At 46.6% G+C, this 14733-nt stretch overlaps 1 protein-coding gene across 7 annotated transcripts in view; it reads left to right on the forward strand.

The window, feature by feature from the left end:
• Positions 1-14733, forward strand: part of HLCS (holocarboxylase synthetase) — a 209404-nt gene that overhangs the window by 130437 nt on the left and 64234 nt on the right. For 4 of the 7 annotated variants that reach the window (XM_089331425.1, XM_089331422.1, XM_089331423.1 and 1 more), the window contains one exon: positions 4187-4228. The exons of 1 other annotated variant lie outside the window; for it this stretch is intronic. In XM_089331425.1, the coding sequence (XP_089187551.1) occupies positions 4187-4228 (42 nt within the window). Of the gene's footprint in view, positions 1-4186; positions 4229-11512; positions 11624-14733 lie in introns of all 7 variants that reach the window. 2 more of the 7 variants (XR_016232992.1, XR_016232991.1) reach the window with 1 other exon arrangement.

A 14733-nucleotide genomic window follows, 5' to 3' on the forward strand; every position in this document is an offset into this window, starting at 1 on the left:
TATTTGGAGATTCATAAGAATTCAGTAAAGCTGGCAGCAGATGCCTGAGTAGGAGAGGAGAGATGGATGATGTGTGAGCTAAATCCTCCTAGCAAGAAGCCAGTGGACAATGCAGAAAGGTGCCAAACCATGGAAGCCAGTATGAGGGCTTGTTAAAACCAGTTAAACACAACAAGCTGCATTTTTGAGAGCATTTTTCATATCAGTTTCTATATGGGAGCTTAGCTAGATCCCAGAGGCCTTGAATCACACATTTCCCTTGATTAGCAGCATAGTCTGATCATTGCACATTTGTCTCTGAGTGTGGTTCAAAATTTTAAAATAGCTATTTTGTCATTTTCTGAAAAGTATGTTCTGCAGCAGCATTTTCATTACATTTTCTTTTCCAGTAAGTGAGATCGAAGTAGTGATCCTGAAAATCATGCTTATGGTGGACTTAAGTAAAACGGATTTATGCAATCAAATTTACAGATTGTTTTTTATTGATCACAACTTTGGTGCTTGGGATCAATTTTAATCTACTTGGCATCTTTAATTGCTTATCCACTTAAAAAATTAACTCTGGTGATGGAAGACCCCCTTCTAATAGTAATCATTTTTGCTGTTAGTAAAAATATGGTATTATGTTATCTATTACAGTTGGGGGTGGGGTGAGGGGAGGAATTGCTGAATCCATCTTACCCTTCTGGAAGAAAAGGAAAAATAAACTAAGAAAAGCAGGATTTTGAAAAGCAGCACCTCTTTATTTTCAGGATTTATTTTGTTTATTTGAAAGAGTTACAAAGTGGGTAGAGGGAGAGAGAGAAAGAGGTGTCTTCCATCTTCTGGTTCACTTCCTAAATGGACACAATGGCTGAAGCTGGGCTGATCAGAAGCAAGGAGCTTCTTCTGGGTCTCCCACGTGGGTACAGGGGCCCAAGGACTTGGACCATCTTCCACTGCTCTCCTAGGTGAATTAGCAGGTAGCTGGATCAGAAGTGGAACAACTGGGCACATGAATTAGCACCCATATGAGGTGCCAGCACTGCAGGTCTGGGCCTTAACTTGCTGTGCCACAATGCCAGCCTGAAAAAGCAGTGCCTTCTTCAGCATTTCTAGGATGTTGATCCTGCCTGCTGCAAAGCACAGCCATTTATTGATTCTTCCGTTCATGTCACCATCAGGTACCAGGTACTGAACTCTGCAGATTCAAGTAGAAATACCTTTTTTTCCCAAGACTCTGATCCCTGTTGGCCAAGCTCAGCACCCTTGTTGGGATTCCCTGTAGTGGTGCTTTGATTTTATTCAGTTCCTTCTGAGCCCACGGAATCAGACCTCAGTTTGTACCTACAACAAAAATGAGCATCTCTGGTCCTCAGAACATGGAACAGCAGTGAAAAAATACCACTGAGTTAGAGGTTTAAAAATGGGATGAAAGACATAAAGGAAACCACTGACATTCACCAAGGGTTCTTCAGTGAACAGACTCCACTCTTTGCTTCTACTGTGGGAATCTGTGCTTTTCTCCATGATCTGGGCAGTGTTTTTTTTTTTTTTTTTTTTAGATTTATTTATTTATTTGAAAGTCAGAGTTACATAGAAGGAAAGGCAGAGAGAGAGAGGTCTTACATCTCTGGTTCACTCCTCAGTTGGCTGCAACAGCTGGAGCTACGCAGATCTGAAGCCAGCATCCAGGAGCTTCTTCTAGGTCTCCCATGCGAGTGCAGCGGCCCATGGACCTGGGTCATCTTCTACTGCTTTCCCAGGCCATAGCAGAGAGCTGGATTGGAAGTGGAGTCGCTGGGACTCGAACTGGTGCCCATATGGGATGCCAGCATTGTAGGCAGCAACTTTACCCATTATGCTACAGCACCGGTCCCTGGGCAGTGTTTTTAACTTACTGCTTGAGTGTGTGCATTGAAGATAACTTGGTGACTGTTAATGCTTTCCTAGTTGTCTCCCATCCCTTGTTTACCTTCAAAGCATGCTTTAAAAAAGTATAAGCTCTTCGTGGATTCTGTAAGGCATTTCCATTTCCCAGCCAGCCAGCAAACATCTGTATTTTTCCTGCTTTCCCAGTTCTCCTGTGTAACACTGTCCTTTTGTTTCCAGCCATTGGTCTAAGTTATCAGTTAAGTGAGGATACTTCAAAGAGTTGTAGAAAATGGAATTAGGGGCCAGCACTGTAGCATAGCGGGTGAAGCCTCTGCATGCAGTGCCGGCATCCCATATGGGTGCCAGTTTGAGTCCCGGCTGTTCCACTTCCAATCCAGCTCTCTGCTAAGGCCTGGGAAAGAGTAGAAGAAGGCCCAAGTCCTAGGGCCCCTAGGGCCCGCGTGGACCCTGGCTCCTGGCTTCGGATCGGCACAGCTCTGGCCATTGCAGCCAACTTGGGAGTGAACCAGAAGATGGAAAACTTCTCTCTCTCTCTGCCTCTCCTTCTCTCTCTCTGTAACTCTGACTTTCAAATAAATAAATAAATATTTTTTAAAGAAAGGAATTAAATGATACATTTATGGGTGGGTGTGTGGCCGGTGGTTAAGATGTCTGCTCTCATATTGGAGTGTCTGAGTTTGAGTCCAGTTCCCAATTCCAGCCTCCTGCTAATGAGTACTCTGGGAGGCAGCAGGTGATGGCTTCTGTAGTTGGATCCCTGCCACCCACATGGGAGGCCCAGATTAAGTTCTGGGCTCCTGGATCCAGCCTTGGCTGTTGCAGGCATTTGGGAAGTAAACCAATGAATGGGAGCTCTGTTTTTCTCTCTCTCCTGCCATCTCTCTCACTGTCTCTGCCTCTTAAAAAAATAACATTTATTTTGGTACAAAAAAAAATGAAATCCATGCATTATTTTCCATGAAGACCCCTTGTACTCTTGGCACTCCATTTGCTGACTCTTATTTTTTTGCTTTTCTTTATTCCTTTTTACTATTCTTGCTCAGATCATATTTATACTCATTAAGCCACTACTGTATCCTGTATCATTTTCATTTCTCCCTTTCTTTGAATTTCTAAATTCTTTGTGTGAATTTCCCATGGGAGACAGTATAGCAAAATGGATTTGCATTAAGAGGCATCCCATATAGGCACTGGTTCAAGTCCACCTGTTACACTTTCAATCTAGTTCCCTCCTAATGGCCTGAGAAAAGCAGTGGAAGATGACTCAAGTGTTTGGGCCCCTGCCACCCACGTGGAAGATCTTGATGAGGCTCCTGGCTCCTGGCTTCAGCCTGGCACATCCCTGGCCTTTGCAGCCATCAGGGGAGTGAACCAGTGGATGGAAGATTCTCTCTCTCTCTCTCTCTCTCTCTCTCCCTCGTCCCTCCCTCTCTGTGACTCTTAACTTTCAAATAAATAAATCTTTTTAAAAAATGGAATTGCCGTTCCATTGCCAAGTGTGTAAACTTAGACAAGCTTCCTCATTGGTAAAATGAGAGTATATTACCTATTTCTTTGTCGGTGTTGTGAGAAGTTCGCTAATGGTATACAGCATGAATTACAACTTGATATAACCATTCTGGAAAATTCTGTGTAATAGAACATTACTGTTTCCCTGTATGAATTGGAAACCAGGGAGGACACATTGTAGGCTTAGTGGTCAAGGGTCAGTTGCTTATCTTTTGAATAGAAAGGGGTTGAATGCAGATGCCTGAGTACTTGTCAGATCAGCGGGAAGGCTAGAGGCTCTGACTCTGGGCCAGCTCCAAGTACAGCCCTAGAAAATGGTCTCTGAAGTGGGCTACTGCTGAGGAAAGAGAGGGATCGGGACACCACGGGGGTTGTTGACCCTGAAAGCACACCCTGCAGCTGAGACCTGGGGCAGGTCTAAGTGTAGCTGCCCCTGCTTACAAAGCCCAGGAAGTGGCCAGGTCTTAGAACGCTTGATCTTGCTGTGTATGTCAGGAGCCTAAGCACTTGGGCCATCTGCTGCTTTCCCAGGTTCATTAGTGGGGAGCTGGATCAGAAGTGAAGTGTCGGACTTGAACTGGTGCTCACAGGGGATACAGGATCGCAGAGGGCAGCTTATTCCACTGTGCCACAATGCCAGCCCTGAATCCCTCACTTTCATCCTCAGTCCTTCTATTGGGATGGCTCCGGGGGTCTTGCATCATGCTCTGTACCAGATCCAAGCTCCTCCCACTGTTTTTGAAGAACCCTTCACGTAGGCACCACCGGAGATCTGTCACTTCCTGTGCTGCTTCCTTTGCAGGCTCGGCCCAGCGCATCCTTTCATCTGGAGCTCAGGCACTGAGTGAGTCTTTCATGTGTCTGTCTGCTTTGGCCTGAGTGTCACTGTAGCAGCGTTGCCACATGCTTGGAAATTTCTTCCTTCATCAGCCCTCCCAGCTGCCCCTCTCCCCCAGGAGGTGTCCCTGGAAGCGGCCGCTGGCATTCTTTGGGAGAGCAGTGGAGGATAGCCCGAGTGCTTGGGCCCCTGCACCTGAATGGGAGACCAGGAGAAGCACCTGGCTCTTGGTTAGGATCGGCGTAGCTCCGGCCATTGCGGCCATTTGGGGGGTGAACCAATGGAGGGAAGACCTTTCTCTCTGTCTCTCCCTCTCACTGTCTGTAATTCTACCTCTCAAATAAATAAATAAAATCTTTAAAAAAAAAAAAAAAACTAATACAGAAGTTTGCAGGAAAACAGAAGTGAAAGGTAAGTTTATATTGCTGCAAAGAGTTTGAAATCCATGCATAGTTTTTTCATAACATACATTCCCCACGAACTTCTTGAAGACCCTTTCATCTTGGAGTTTGGTCTATACCTTTAGTGCATATGGGAAAACAGCTGATAACATGGTCATAGAAGGAAAAAATAGAGGAATTAAGAAGAAAAACAGGCACCAAATCCTGAATATCGAGAAGCGGAAAAACCACTCTGTGATAATTGGAGAAGTGCTTTCTGCTCCTCCCATGGGAAGTCTCACCTCCTGGAGCGCTAAGCATGTGAGAAAAATAAAGACTGGTCTGGGAGAGGGGCAAAAAAATAAATGAAAAGATTAAAAGGTCCATTCATTGGAAAAAGTAGTTAAACCAATAGTAGTAAAAGGTGATTATGTATTGTAAATATTGGCTTAAAGACCTGAAATTCATTTGGACTCGTCAGGAACCACTTCACAAAGTGTGCAGGATAATACATAATCCTAGCTTTTGATTGATTTCCTATCATTGTTGCTTACATTAAAATTGTCATCCACAGAGTGAAGTTGGCAGGATTCTTTCATTTTTCCTAATTTTTAGAAAAATCACTTGTTATTCTAATTCTTTGTATCAATGGAGAAAAGCTCCCTCTTCTAATTTTTTTTTCCATTTTATTTGGAAAGCAAGAGATAGAGATAGATCTTTGCATTCCCCTATTCGCTCCCCAAATGTCTATAACAACCAGGGCTGGGCCAGGTCAAAGGCAAGAGCTCTGAGCTGTTTGAGTCTCCCATGTAGGTGGCAGGAATACAAGTACTTGGGCATCACGGCTGCCTCCCAGGGTGCACATTAACATTAAGTTGGATGGGAAGAAGAGCTGGGACTCCTGTGTGGGGTCCAGTGTCTTACCTGCTGTTCCAAATGCCTTCTCCTTCCAGATATTTCCATGCTTCCATTGTTTGGAGAGGGTACTGTTAGTGTGTCATCCCTGCCCCTGACCCCCCTCCTTCTGTGGTACTGGTCAACTACCTCACATTCAAAAGATGTTTCACTGGTGACTATCTTTTATCCTTGGAATCATCCTGACTTCTAACTTGCTGGTTGCTGTAACTAATCATGCCTAGCAATGTTGCAGTGTAGCTGTGTGGGCATCAGATGGTCACACCTAGCAACATTGCAGTGTAGCCATGTGTGAGATGGTCATGCCTGCAACGTTGCAGTGTAGCTGTGTGGGTGCGTGTCAGACGGTCACACCTAGCAATGTTGCAGTGTAGCTGTGTGTGTGAGAGACCGTCAATGCCTAGCAATGTTGCAGTGTAGCTATGTGTGAGATGGTCACATGTAGCAGCTTTGCAGTATAGCTGTGTGTGTGAGACAGTCGAGCCTAGCAATGTTGCAGTATAGCTGTGTGTGTTAAAGGCTAGTTCCAGGGGCTAGGAACTCAATCTGGGTCTCCCACATGGATGACAGGGACCCAAGTACTCCAGACATCACCTGTTACCTCCCAGAGTACACTTTCGCAGGAAGCTAGAATGCAAAGCAGAGCTGGGACTCAAACCAAACACTCGAACATGGGATGCAAGTGTCATAAATGCCTGCCCCAAAAGCATATTAACTGACTATAGACCATCACTGCCACATTGCTGTCCTGAGGGGCTGTTTGTATGGGAATTCTCCACACAGTATGGGCAAAATAAAACCCAGAAGAGGAAGGAGTTTTGCACAAGATTCCAGAGAGGGCATCCACTTTGGCCCTGACAGCATCAGGTGTTGTCCTAAAGAGTGGCAGAGGCCCTGTGGGAAGGGCAGGGGTGGGGCAGGCAGTGGTTTGCTGAGCAGGCTCTAGGATGGTCTCTGTTGGTGGACTATCATTACTAACTATGGTCTTCAAGGTTATACTTAAAGAATATTCCTCTTTCCACTTGTGTTACAGAAAGTTTGCAGGGTTTGGTGGCCTATTAATAAGTTTCTGATAGCTGAGTAGTTGCTGTGTTGTTTTTGGTGAGAATTGTTGATAGTTCAGTATGACAGTAGCCCCCTGTATCTGCCAGAGAGAATTCCTAACACATCCAGAGGGTGCTGAAACCATGGGTGGTACTGAACCCTTTATACACCATGCTTTTCCCTTCTCATACCTACCTATGAAAATCTGTCACCTCTTCACTTGGAGGAAGCACCTTACAGCTTCTCCTGGGTGTATTTGAATTGTCAGCATCCCTTCCTTTGTGCTTTGCCACTAATAAGAACGTAAGGGTTGGGCTGGAGCTGTGGCGCAGTGGGTTAACGCCCTGGCCTGAAGCGCCAGCATCCCATATGGGCACCAGTTCGAGACCTGGCTGCTCCACATCCGATTCAGCTCTCTGCTATGGCCTGGGAAAGCAGTAGAAGATGGCTCAAGTCCTTGGGCCTCTGCACCCACATGGGAGACCTGGAAGAAGCTCCTGGCTTCGGATTGGCGCAGCTCCGGCCATTGTGGCCAACTGGGGAGTGAACGATACAATGGAAGCTCGCTCACGCTCTCTCTCTACCTCTCCTCTCTCTCTGTAACTCTGACTTTCAAATAAATAAATCTTTATAAAAAGAAAAAGAAGGCCGGCGCCGCGGCTCACTAGGCTAATCCTCCGCCTAGCGGCGCTGGCACACCGGGTTCTAGTCCCGGTTGGGGCGCCGGATTCTGTCCCGGTTGCCCCTCTTCCAGGCCAGCTCTCTGCTGTGGCCCGGGAGTGCAGTGGAGGATGGCCCAGGTGCTTGGGCCCTGCACCCCATGGGAGACCAGGAAAAGCACCTGGCTCCTGGCTCCTGCCATCGGATCAGCGCGGTGCGCCGGCCACAGCGTGCCGACCGCGGCGGCCATTGGAGGGTGAACCAACGGCAAAGGAAGACCTTTCTCTCTGTCTCTCTCTCTCACTGTCCACTCTGCCTGTCAAAAAAAAAAAAAAAAAAAAAAAAGAAAAGAAAAAAAAGAAAAAAAAAAAGAAAGTAAGGGTTACATGAACGCAAGCACTACAGTACCACAGCCTTGGATCTCTTGACCATGGTTGCTCCCAAGTGGCTCATGGGCAAGTGGTGTGCACAGTGCAGATACTCTAGACCGTGAGATACTTCATGTTCTGGGCAGGATGGAGCAGCAAAGAGTGGGGTGGTTAGAGATATCGTCACGATGCAAAGCTGTACATTGTAAAACTTAAGTACTGGTATTTTTGCAATTTTCCATTTATTAGTTTTGGACAGCAGTTGAGAGCAGGTAACTGAAACCATGGGGGTGGGAGGTATAATTCTGCTCATCATCCTACATTCTCCTTGCTATTCCAGCAAGCCCAGTGTCCATGCTATGTTTGACTTCTCTTCTTAAAAATTTTTGATCTTTATAAAATTTGTATTTATTTGAAAGGCAGAGCGACAAAGAGAATTCCCCTGTCTGCTGGTTCTCTCCCCAGATGTCCACAACAGCTGGAGCTGCCCATGCTCAAGATAGGTTACCTACATGAAATCTGCGGTTGTCAGGGACCCAACTACATGTGCCATCACCTGCTGACTTCCAGGGTGTAGGTTGGCAGGAAGCTGGAATTGGGAGTGGAGCCGGGACTCAAACCCAGGCACTCAGATACGGGGTGCAGGTGTAGTCTTAGCCACTACACTAAATGCCCACCCCTGGCATTTTTCCTCTGAGAACAACAGAATTGGTTTTTTTTTCTTCCAAGGATGAGAGAGAATTAATAACTGAATAGGCTTGGTCTATGCAGCTCAAATGCAGAGAAAGAATTATTTAGGTAATGCAAACAGAAACGTTAGTTGCTTCTAAGTTACACAGGGGAGCCTGACTCTGTCTGTTGGGTGGTAGTAAACCTATGACGTAAATTATATAGCATATGCCCTGTGCTGAACCACATTTGTGCATTCTTACACACACACACACACAGACTCACACTTCCCTCTGCCCTGTGCAAAAATGGAGCAAGGTGGAGGCAGATGAGCAGCGATGCACACACATGCACACGTCTTGTGCATTCAAGGCAGGTAAAAGGTTGTTAGCCATTCACACATATGCATATTTTGCAAGTGTGGTTCATACAGGAGGGTTCCTGAATCTTCTTGCCCCCCCCTTGAAGGAGAACACCAAGTTAGTGTTTCTAGTTAACATGGAAGAGATTACATCATGCATGGTGAGGTGATAGCCATAATGACTGTTTCTCATCACCAAGGAGAGGGAGGGGCATTCAGGCAAGTATAGGGAGGGAAGATGGTGTGTGGGCAAATTAAAGGCAATCCCGAGTTAGCAGGTGCGTATCTCCCCCTGCCCACACATTGATCTGGTAAATATTTGCCTGTTCCCAGCTCTCCACCAGGTCTTGTGCATCATTATCCAAGTAAGCAGGAAATCTAGTTGTGGTTGGTTTCAGTGGAATTTATTACTGTTCTGTCAGTTCTAAAACGTATATTTTAATGGATCTGAAATTGGGGTGTGTACTACAATCAGTGGAGTCTTAGATTAATTTAAAAAGCTATTAGTCCCTGTTTCATTTGGTTGTCCTTCAAAACACACATATACACACAAAGTCCAGGTGACAGGTCAAGAAAACCTGAGTGGTTTTGCCCTAATCAATAGATCAGGTAATTGCAGTGAGTGTGATACATTTAACTGTCACTTTGGTGTTACTTCTTTTAACCTTACTCTGGATCAAACACTATTCTTATTGTTAGCCATTAGCTATTTTTATTAAATTGTTCGGCTACAGCTCAATATAAGTCATTAGATCTTGTTCTGCTCCTGTTCTTCCATTTTCCAGGCAGCTTCAGGCATGGATAATTGATCTGCCTAACCATTTTTTTTAAGTGCTGGGAGAGATGAAATTCATGGCAAGGGTTCTCCCTCTCCTGCGTGTACGGATACATCCGTGTCTATGCGTGTACATCCCCGATCAAGTTGGTGACTGACTGCTTTGAAGGCCATGTCTGTGTGTTGATACCATCATATACCCTTAGCCCAGCATAAAGAAACAGAACTGTGGCTGCGATATCATTGAAAACAGTATCAATGAAAAATTATTCCAGAATAAAAATTATTTTTAAAAATAACTCATCAGATTAGATAGATGTATTTTGTGGAAGGTACTTCAAAGCCTTCATGGAAAGTGGAATTTAAAAATAAGTTTATTTTGGTGCAAAAAAAATCTGAAATCCATGCATACAAGTTTTCAAAAAGTATATGAAAAATGCATAAATTTTTGTACAAAAATACTTAGCTGTTAATTCCATTTTTTCCATGAGCTTTTTCAGGTCCCCTTTATCACAGAAGCTGATACCGAGGCGCTCAGGAAGTAACCGTGTGAAGCTCTGAACCCTTGTTTTAAGATCCTGTCCTTGAGATCACTGCCAGAGCAAACCTAAGATGTGGGGTTGGGGGAGGAGGCGTCTGCAGAATTGGCAAAGGACAGATCTCCCAGCGATGATTTCTGGGGGACTGTGACGTGGTAATCGTCTTAGCTGGGGCTGCAGTTAATGAACAAACGAACGAGCGAATGTCCCGCGCTTTCAGTCACCTCGCTCTTCTGAGGCCTTTTGGCAGAGGTTCAGCGAGGCCGCTTCGGTACAGTTGTTTCCTCTGTTCCCGCTAATCCCTGTGGGCTCTCAGGACGCACAAAGGACAGAGGAAGGGAGTGCAGAGACCAGGCAGGCCTGCCCATGGCGGTGTGATCTCAGGGTGACATAAGCCCCTCTCCCCCAGGTGGCCGGGCTGCCAGCTCGCCAGGCCTGGCTGAGGCAATCAGCAGAGGCTATGCTGCGAGTGGAACGCCCGGCTTCTCCCACACGTTCTCAGGTGGGCTCAGGTCTCCTGCATGCTTTTTCCATTTATCTTTTCACACACTCTTGCCAGGCCCCTTCGTGTCCCAGGTGCCAGGGCTGGCCTTGGTCCAGGCCATGAGTCACCTCCCAGTCTCCACTCAGCACCCTGCTTCCTGGCTGAGGCTTCTCCCATATGGGCAGCCCCTGCAGCAGCGGCTACTGAGACCTTGGAGGTGTGCCTGTCTCTCAGGGTCATGAGAAACACAGAAGCCCTTCAGACCCAGGAGGTGCCCTCGGACACATGGCGGGTGGCAGATGTTTGGGGGGCGAGGAACCCCAGTCCAGCCTCTCAGTCCTGGTGTGGCGTGGTAGAATTGCTAGGGAGTTCTAAAAATGTTGTTAACTTTATATTTTGTTTTTCTACAATGGGTAGGATATATCCATATCTATGTCTTTCTGTACATATCTAGATCTGCATACTGATAGAAACACAGGTGTGCACGGATGCTTATACCAGTTGATAGACTCCTGTCCCATCTCCAGTCCTGTCAAGCCATCATGCCATGACCATTCCAGCTCTGGAATATTCTTCACTGTTTCAAAGGAGCAGAGAGGGGTGACAGACTCACAGTCTCTCCCTTCCTGCCAGTCCCCCCTTGTCTGTGTCTCCCTGGGACCTGGGCCTTGCCCCTGTAGCAGGGCCTGGTGATGTTCCTCTGCTGGGGGATGACCGTGCAGGTCTCAGGCCAAGTCCTCAGGGCTCCTGCTTTTTCTGCCCTCCCCTTCCCATGCCTCCCTCTGATGGTTGAGGACCCGCCTTCTCAGAGAGAAGGGCTGCCAGGCCGTGACCATCCCCATGTGATGTGGCATTTGGTAGGAGCTCTGGCCTGTCTTTAGTCTGTTTCTTTTTGTTACCCTCTGAGTGCATCTGATCTGGTTTAGATAGGGCAGCTCTGTTTTGTTTAAACTCTTACTCCTGTCCCTTGAAATAAAGGTGCTGGTAGCAAGCAAGCATCTTTCCTTCCAGTCTGAGAGAACTTGCAGCCTTTGGGTGTGCAGCTTCTGCTAGAAACCATCATGATAGTTTCTCTTGCGCTGTGTCTTTATGCAGAAATGGAGAGAGCCTGGATTTTGGAGTCTGACAGCCTTCAGTTCAGTCCTCTCTGTGGTGGCTGCTAGCTGTGTGACCCTTAGCAGCTGACTGACCCTCTCTGAGCCTCAGGTAAAACAAAGATGCTTTCTTCCTGAAGGATTGTGGGGATTACCTATGAAGCATGTTAAATGGGCGCAGTATTAGAAGCTCTCCAGAAAGGGTGCTCTTTGTGTCATTACCGTAATTATTATCATGTTCAGTTCCAACAGAGTTTAGGTTGATAGACCGTATCTATAAATCACAAAGATGTGACAGATGCTGATATGAAGATAAAAGGTCAGAAGGAGTGAGTTATTTTCAAAAATTTTCAGTGTGTGGACTGGCATTGTGGCATAGCAGGTAAAGCCACCACCTATAAGGCTGACATCCTCGCATGGGTGCTGGTTAGCATCCTGGCTGCTCCACTTGGGATCCAGCTCCCTGGGTAAGCAGTGGACAGTGGTGCAAATGCTTGGGCCCCTGCACCTGCATGGGAGACACAGATAAAGCTCCTGGCTTTCAGCCAGGCACAGCCCCAGCTATTGAGGCCATCTGGGGAGTGAACCAGTGGATGGAAGCTCTCTGTCTTCTCTGTACCTCTGCCTTTCAAATAAATAATATTTGATACATTTTGAAGAAGTGATGCAGCATGTACGTGTGTTAGGAAGCATGGGAACAGGTGGACAAGGCCAGGGCTCCAGCTCTGCACCTGTGCCCACCCCAGAGGGACTCCCCCATGGCCACTGGGGTGGCCCAGCGGCCCATCTGACTCCATTCACTCACCACTCATTCCTTTATTGAACAAACTCGCCGCATTTACCCCTCTCATCGCTAGGTGTGCATCAGGAGCCTCCTCTGTGCTTCTGTCTCCTGGAGTTTGTCTCCCACCTTGCCTCCTGTGAGTTCCCTGTCCTCTCAGGTGTTTGGGCCTGGGCACTGCCGATGTTGCAGCTGACATCACTTTCTACTTTGTCCCAGTCATCCTTGAGGGCCGGCCAGCCTTCCCCAGGCTGTTCCTTGACATCCAGATGTCATTTGCAGCCCCTGCCACTGCTAGCTGTGGGGGAGGAGGGATTTGGGACTTCCGCCCTTAAGAATGGCTGCAGCAAATGCCTACAGGAACGCTCGGGGACCACGGGCTTGATAAACGGCCAAATTATCTCTTAATTGAGTACAAGCAGAATACAATGAGCGAAAAAGAGAAGTGTTCAAACACTGCCGCTGCTTCAAGGGAAATTAAGTGCTCTTTCATGTTTGATTTTTAGAAAGTGGGTTTAATGACACCGTTGTGTGACTAATGCTGGGGAAACACACGTCCTCGTCGGCGCATAATAACGGTCCTTAAGCTAGCTGGTGCAAAAGGCCCTTGCTCGCCGTTTCATGTGACGGCGCCGAGACTCTCATGTAAAAATATTTTGGCTGCAGGTGTTGTGAGCGACACACTGGCCCCTCTCCCCAGTGTGCAGGGACACAAGCCGCTTCTTTAAGACCTGCACTTTTAATGAACCGTCTTATTTTAGACACTCAGGATCTAATAGTGTGCCTTTTGGTGAAGTTGTTGAGAATTTTAATGCATTTTAGTTCTCATTCAGCACGGCCTATGTGCTCCTGGCGGGAGGGTCTTTAGAAATAGGATTAACTTCTAGAGGAATGCATTAGCCATGCCACAGAAGTAGGCGATGTGCTAACTCGTCTGATAGATTGCTCCAACCTTCAAATCCTTCTGGCCGCCCCCTCCCCGACTCCTTTCCCTTTATTGACAGCTTCTCATTGAATGGGGAGAAGCATTAGTGTATTTAGGAGTTAGATGTTTTGTATGATCCTAGGCTGATCTCATATTCCCTTTCTGAAATTAATTCGACACTGCTTTACATGTTAATCCGCAGAGGATTGATTTGGAGAAGGTCAGAGCAGTGCAGCCTCAGAAAATGGAAGAAAAGCTCCACTTAGAACAGCTCATTTCAGTTCCCAGACCTAAGCCTGGCGGCCTTTTCATTGTGACCCTTCGCCAGCTGTAGGCGGCTTGGACATCTCACAGAATACATCAAACAGTGGGGTTTGATGTGGGCTGTAGGATCGTTGGACTAATTAAGTTTAGCTTGGTTAACCAATTGCAGTTTGCAAATTGAACAATTGCACTTTGAAAGCTTCTGACACAATAGAACACAGAATCTTCTTTTTAGGCATAAACATGCCCAATAATGGAGTCGTACTTTTTGAAAGAAGCTTATAGCAAATCCACACAGTTTGGATGTCTCCAATGTAAAGTTCGTTTCACTGGTAACAAAACTCCCATCTCCTTTATTCAAGGAATTGCACGATGTCAAAGGCAAGAAGACCCAGTGCAGTGGGTGGAGAAGCCGGCAGAGGTGTGGGGTGAGGGAGAGAAATGCCCAGTGGGTGGAGGGTTGGTGAGTGTTGGGGAATGAAGAGATTTACATTCTTTTGTGAAAAATTTTAAAATCTTGAGCCACGGTCAAGCAGATGTTAGAGCAGTGATCACAAGTATGGCCCAAGATAAGTCATGACTGTTAAAAAGATAAAGACCCTGTGAGCCCAGAAAATCAAGTTAAGATGACTGCAGGGGCATTTGGTGAAAAGATTCAGCTTCATGGGGATAAGTAGAGAAACACGTCGGGTCCAGATCGCGCAAAGATACAGATGGGCAGGCCAAAGTAATTCCAAATTTGAGTCAAGAGAAAAGCCTCAGTGTGCATAATCTCCCTTTATTCTGAAGCATTCCATGGTAGGAGAGTCGTCTTTTCCATCTTGCAGATATGTGGTAGGCGATGCATCCTGTTATCTCATGCTTACTCTTTCATTTCCAGCTCATCTTAATCTTTATGCAGCGCTACATCTTTGCTCTGAAAAGTTCCTACAACAGGCACAGTGCATTGCAGCCAAACATAGCTGCTCTGAACGTTGGCCACCTAAGAGGGAAGCCAGTTTCCAGTTTGCAACTGAAAATCTTACTAGGATCTGAGCAGTGGGAGCCAACTGCCCTGGCCCTTTACTTCCCCAGTTGCAAGCATCGGAAGTCTGATCTGAAAATGTGACTCCTTGTGGAAAAGGAACTGCTAACCACCTATTTCTCTCACAACCATGGCTGGCAAGCACAACAAGAAAGGCCTATTAGAGTAAGAGCAGCTGTGGGCTGGCTGGCCTTGGAGACTCGAGATGTAAGATGTCAGCATGGATGT

This window comes from Oryctolagus cuniculus, chromosome 4 (genome assembly GCF_051225735.1).
Source record: "Oryctolagus cuniculus isolate XC-2025 breed Fujian yellow rabbit chromosome 4, ASM5122573v1, whole genome shotgun sequence".
Lineage (NCBI taxonomy): Eukaryota > Metazoa > Chordata > Mammalia > Lagomorpha > Leporidae > Oryctolagus > Oryctolagus cuniculus.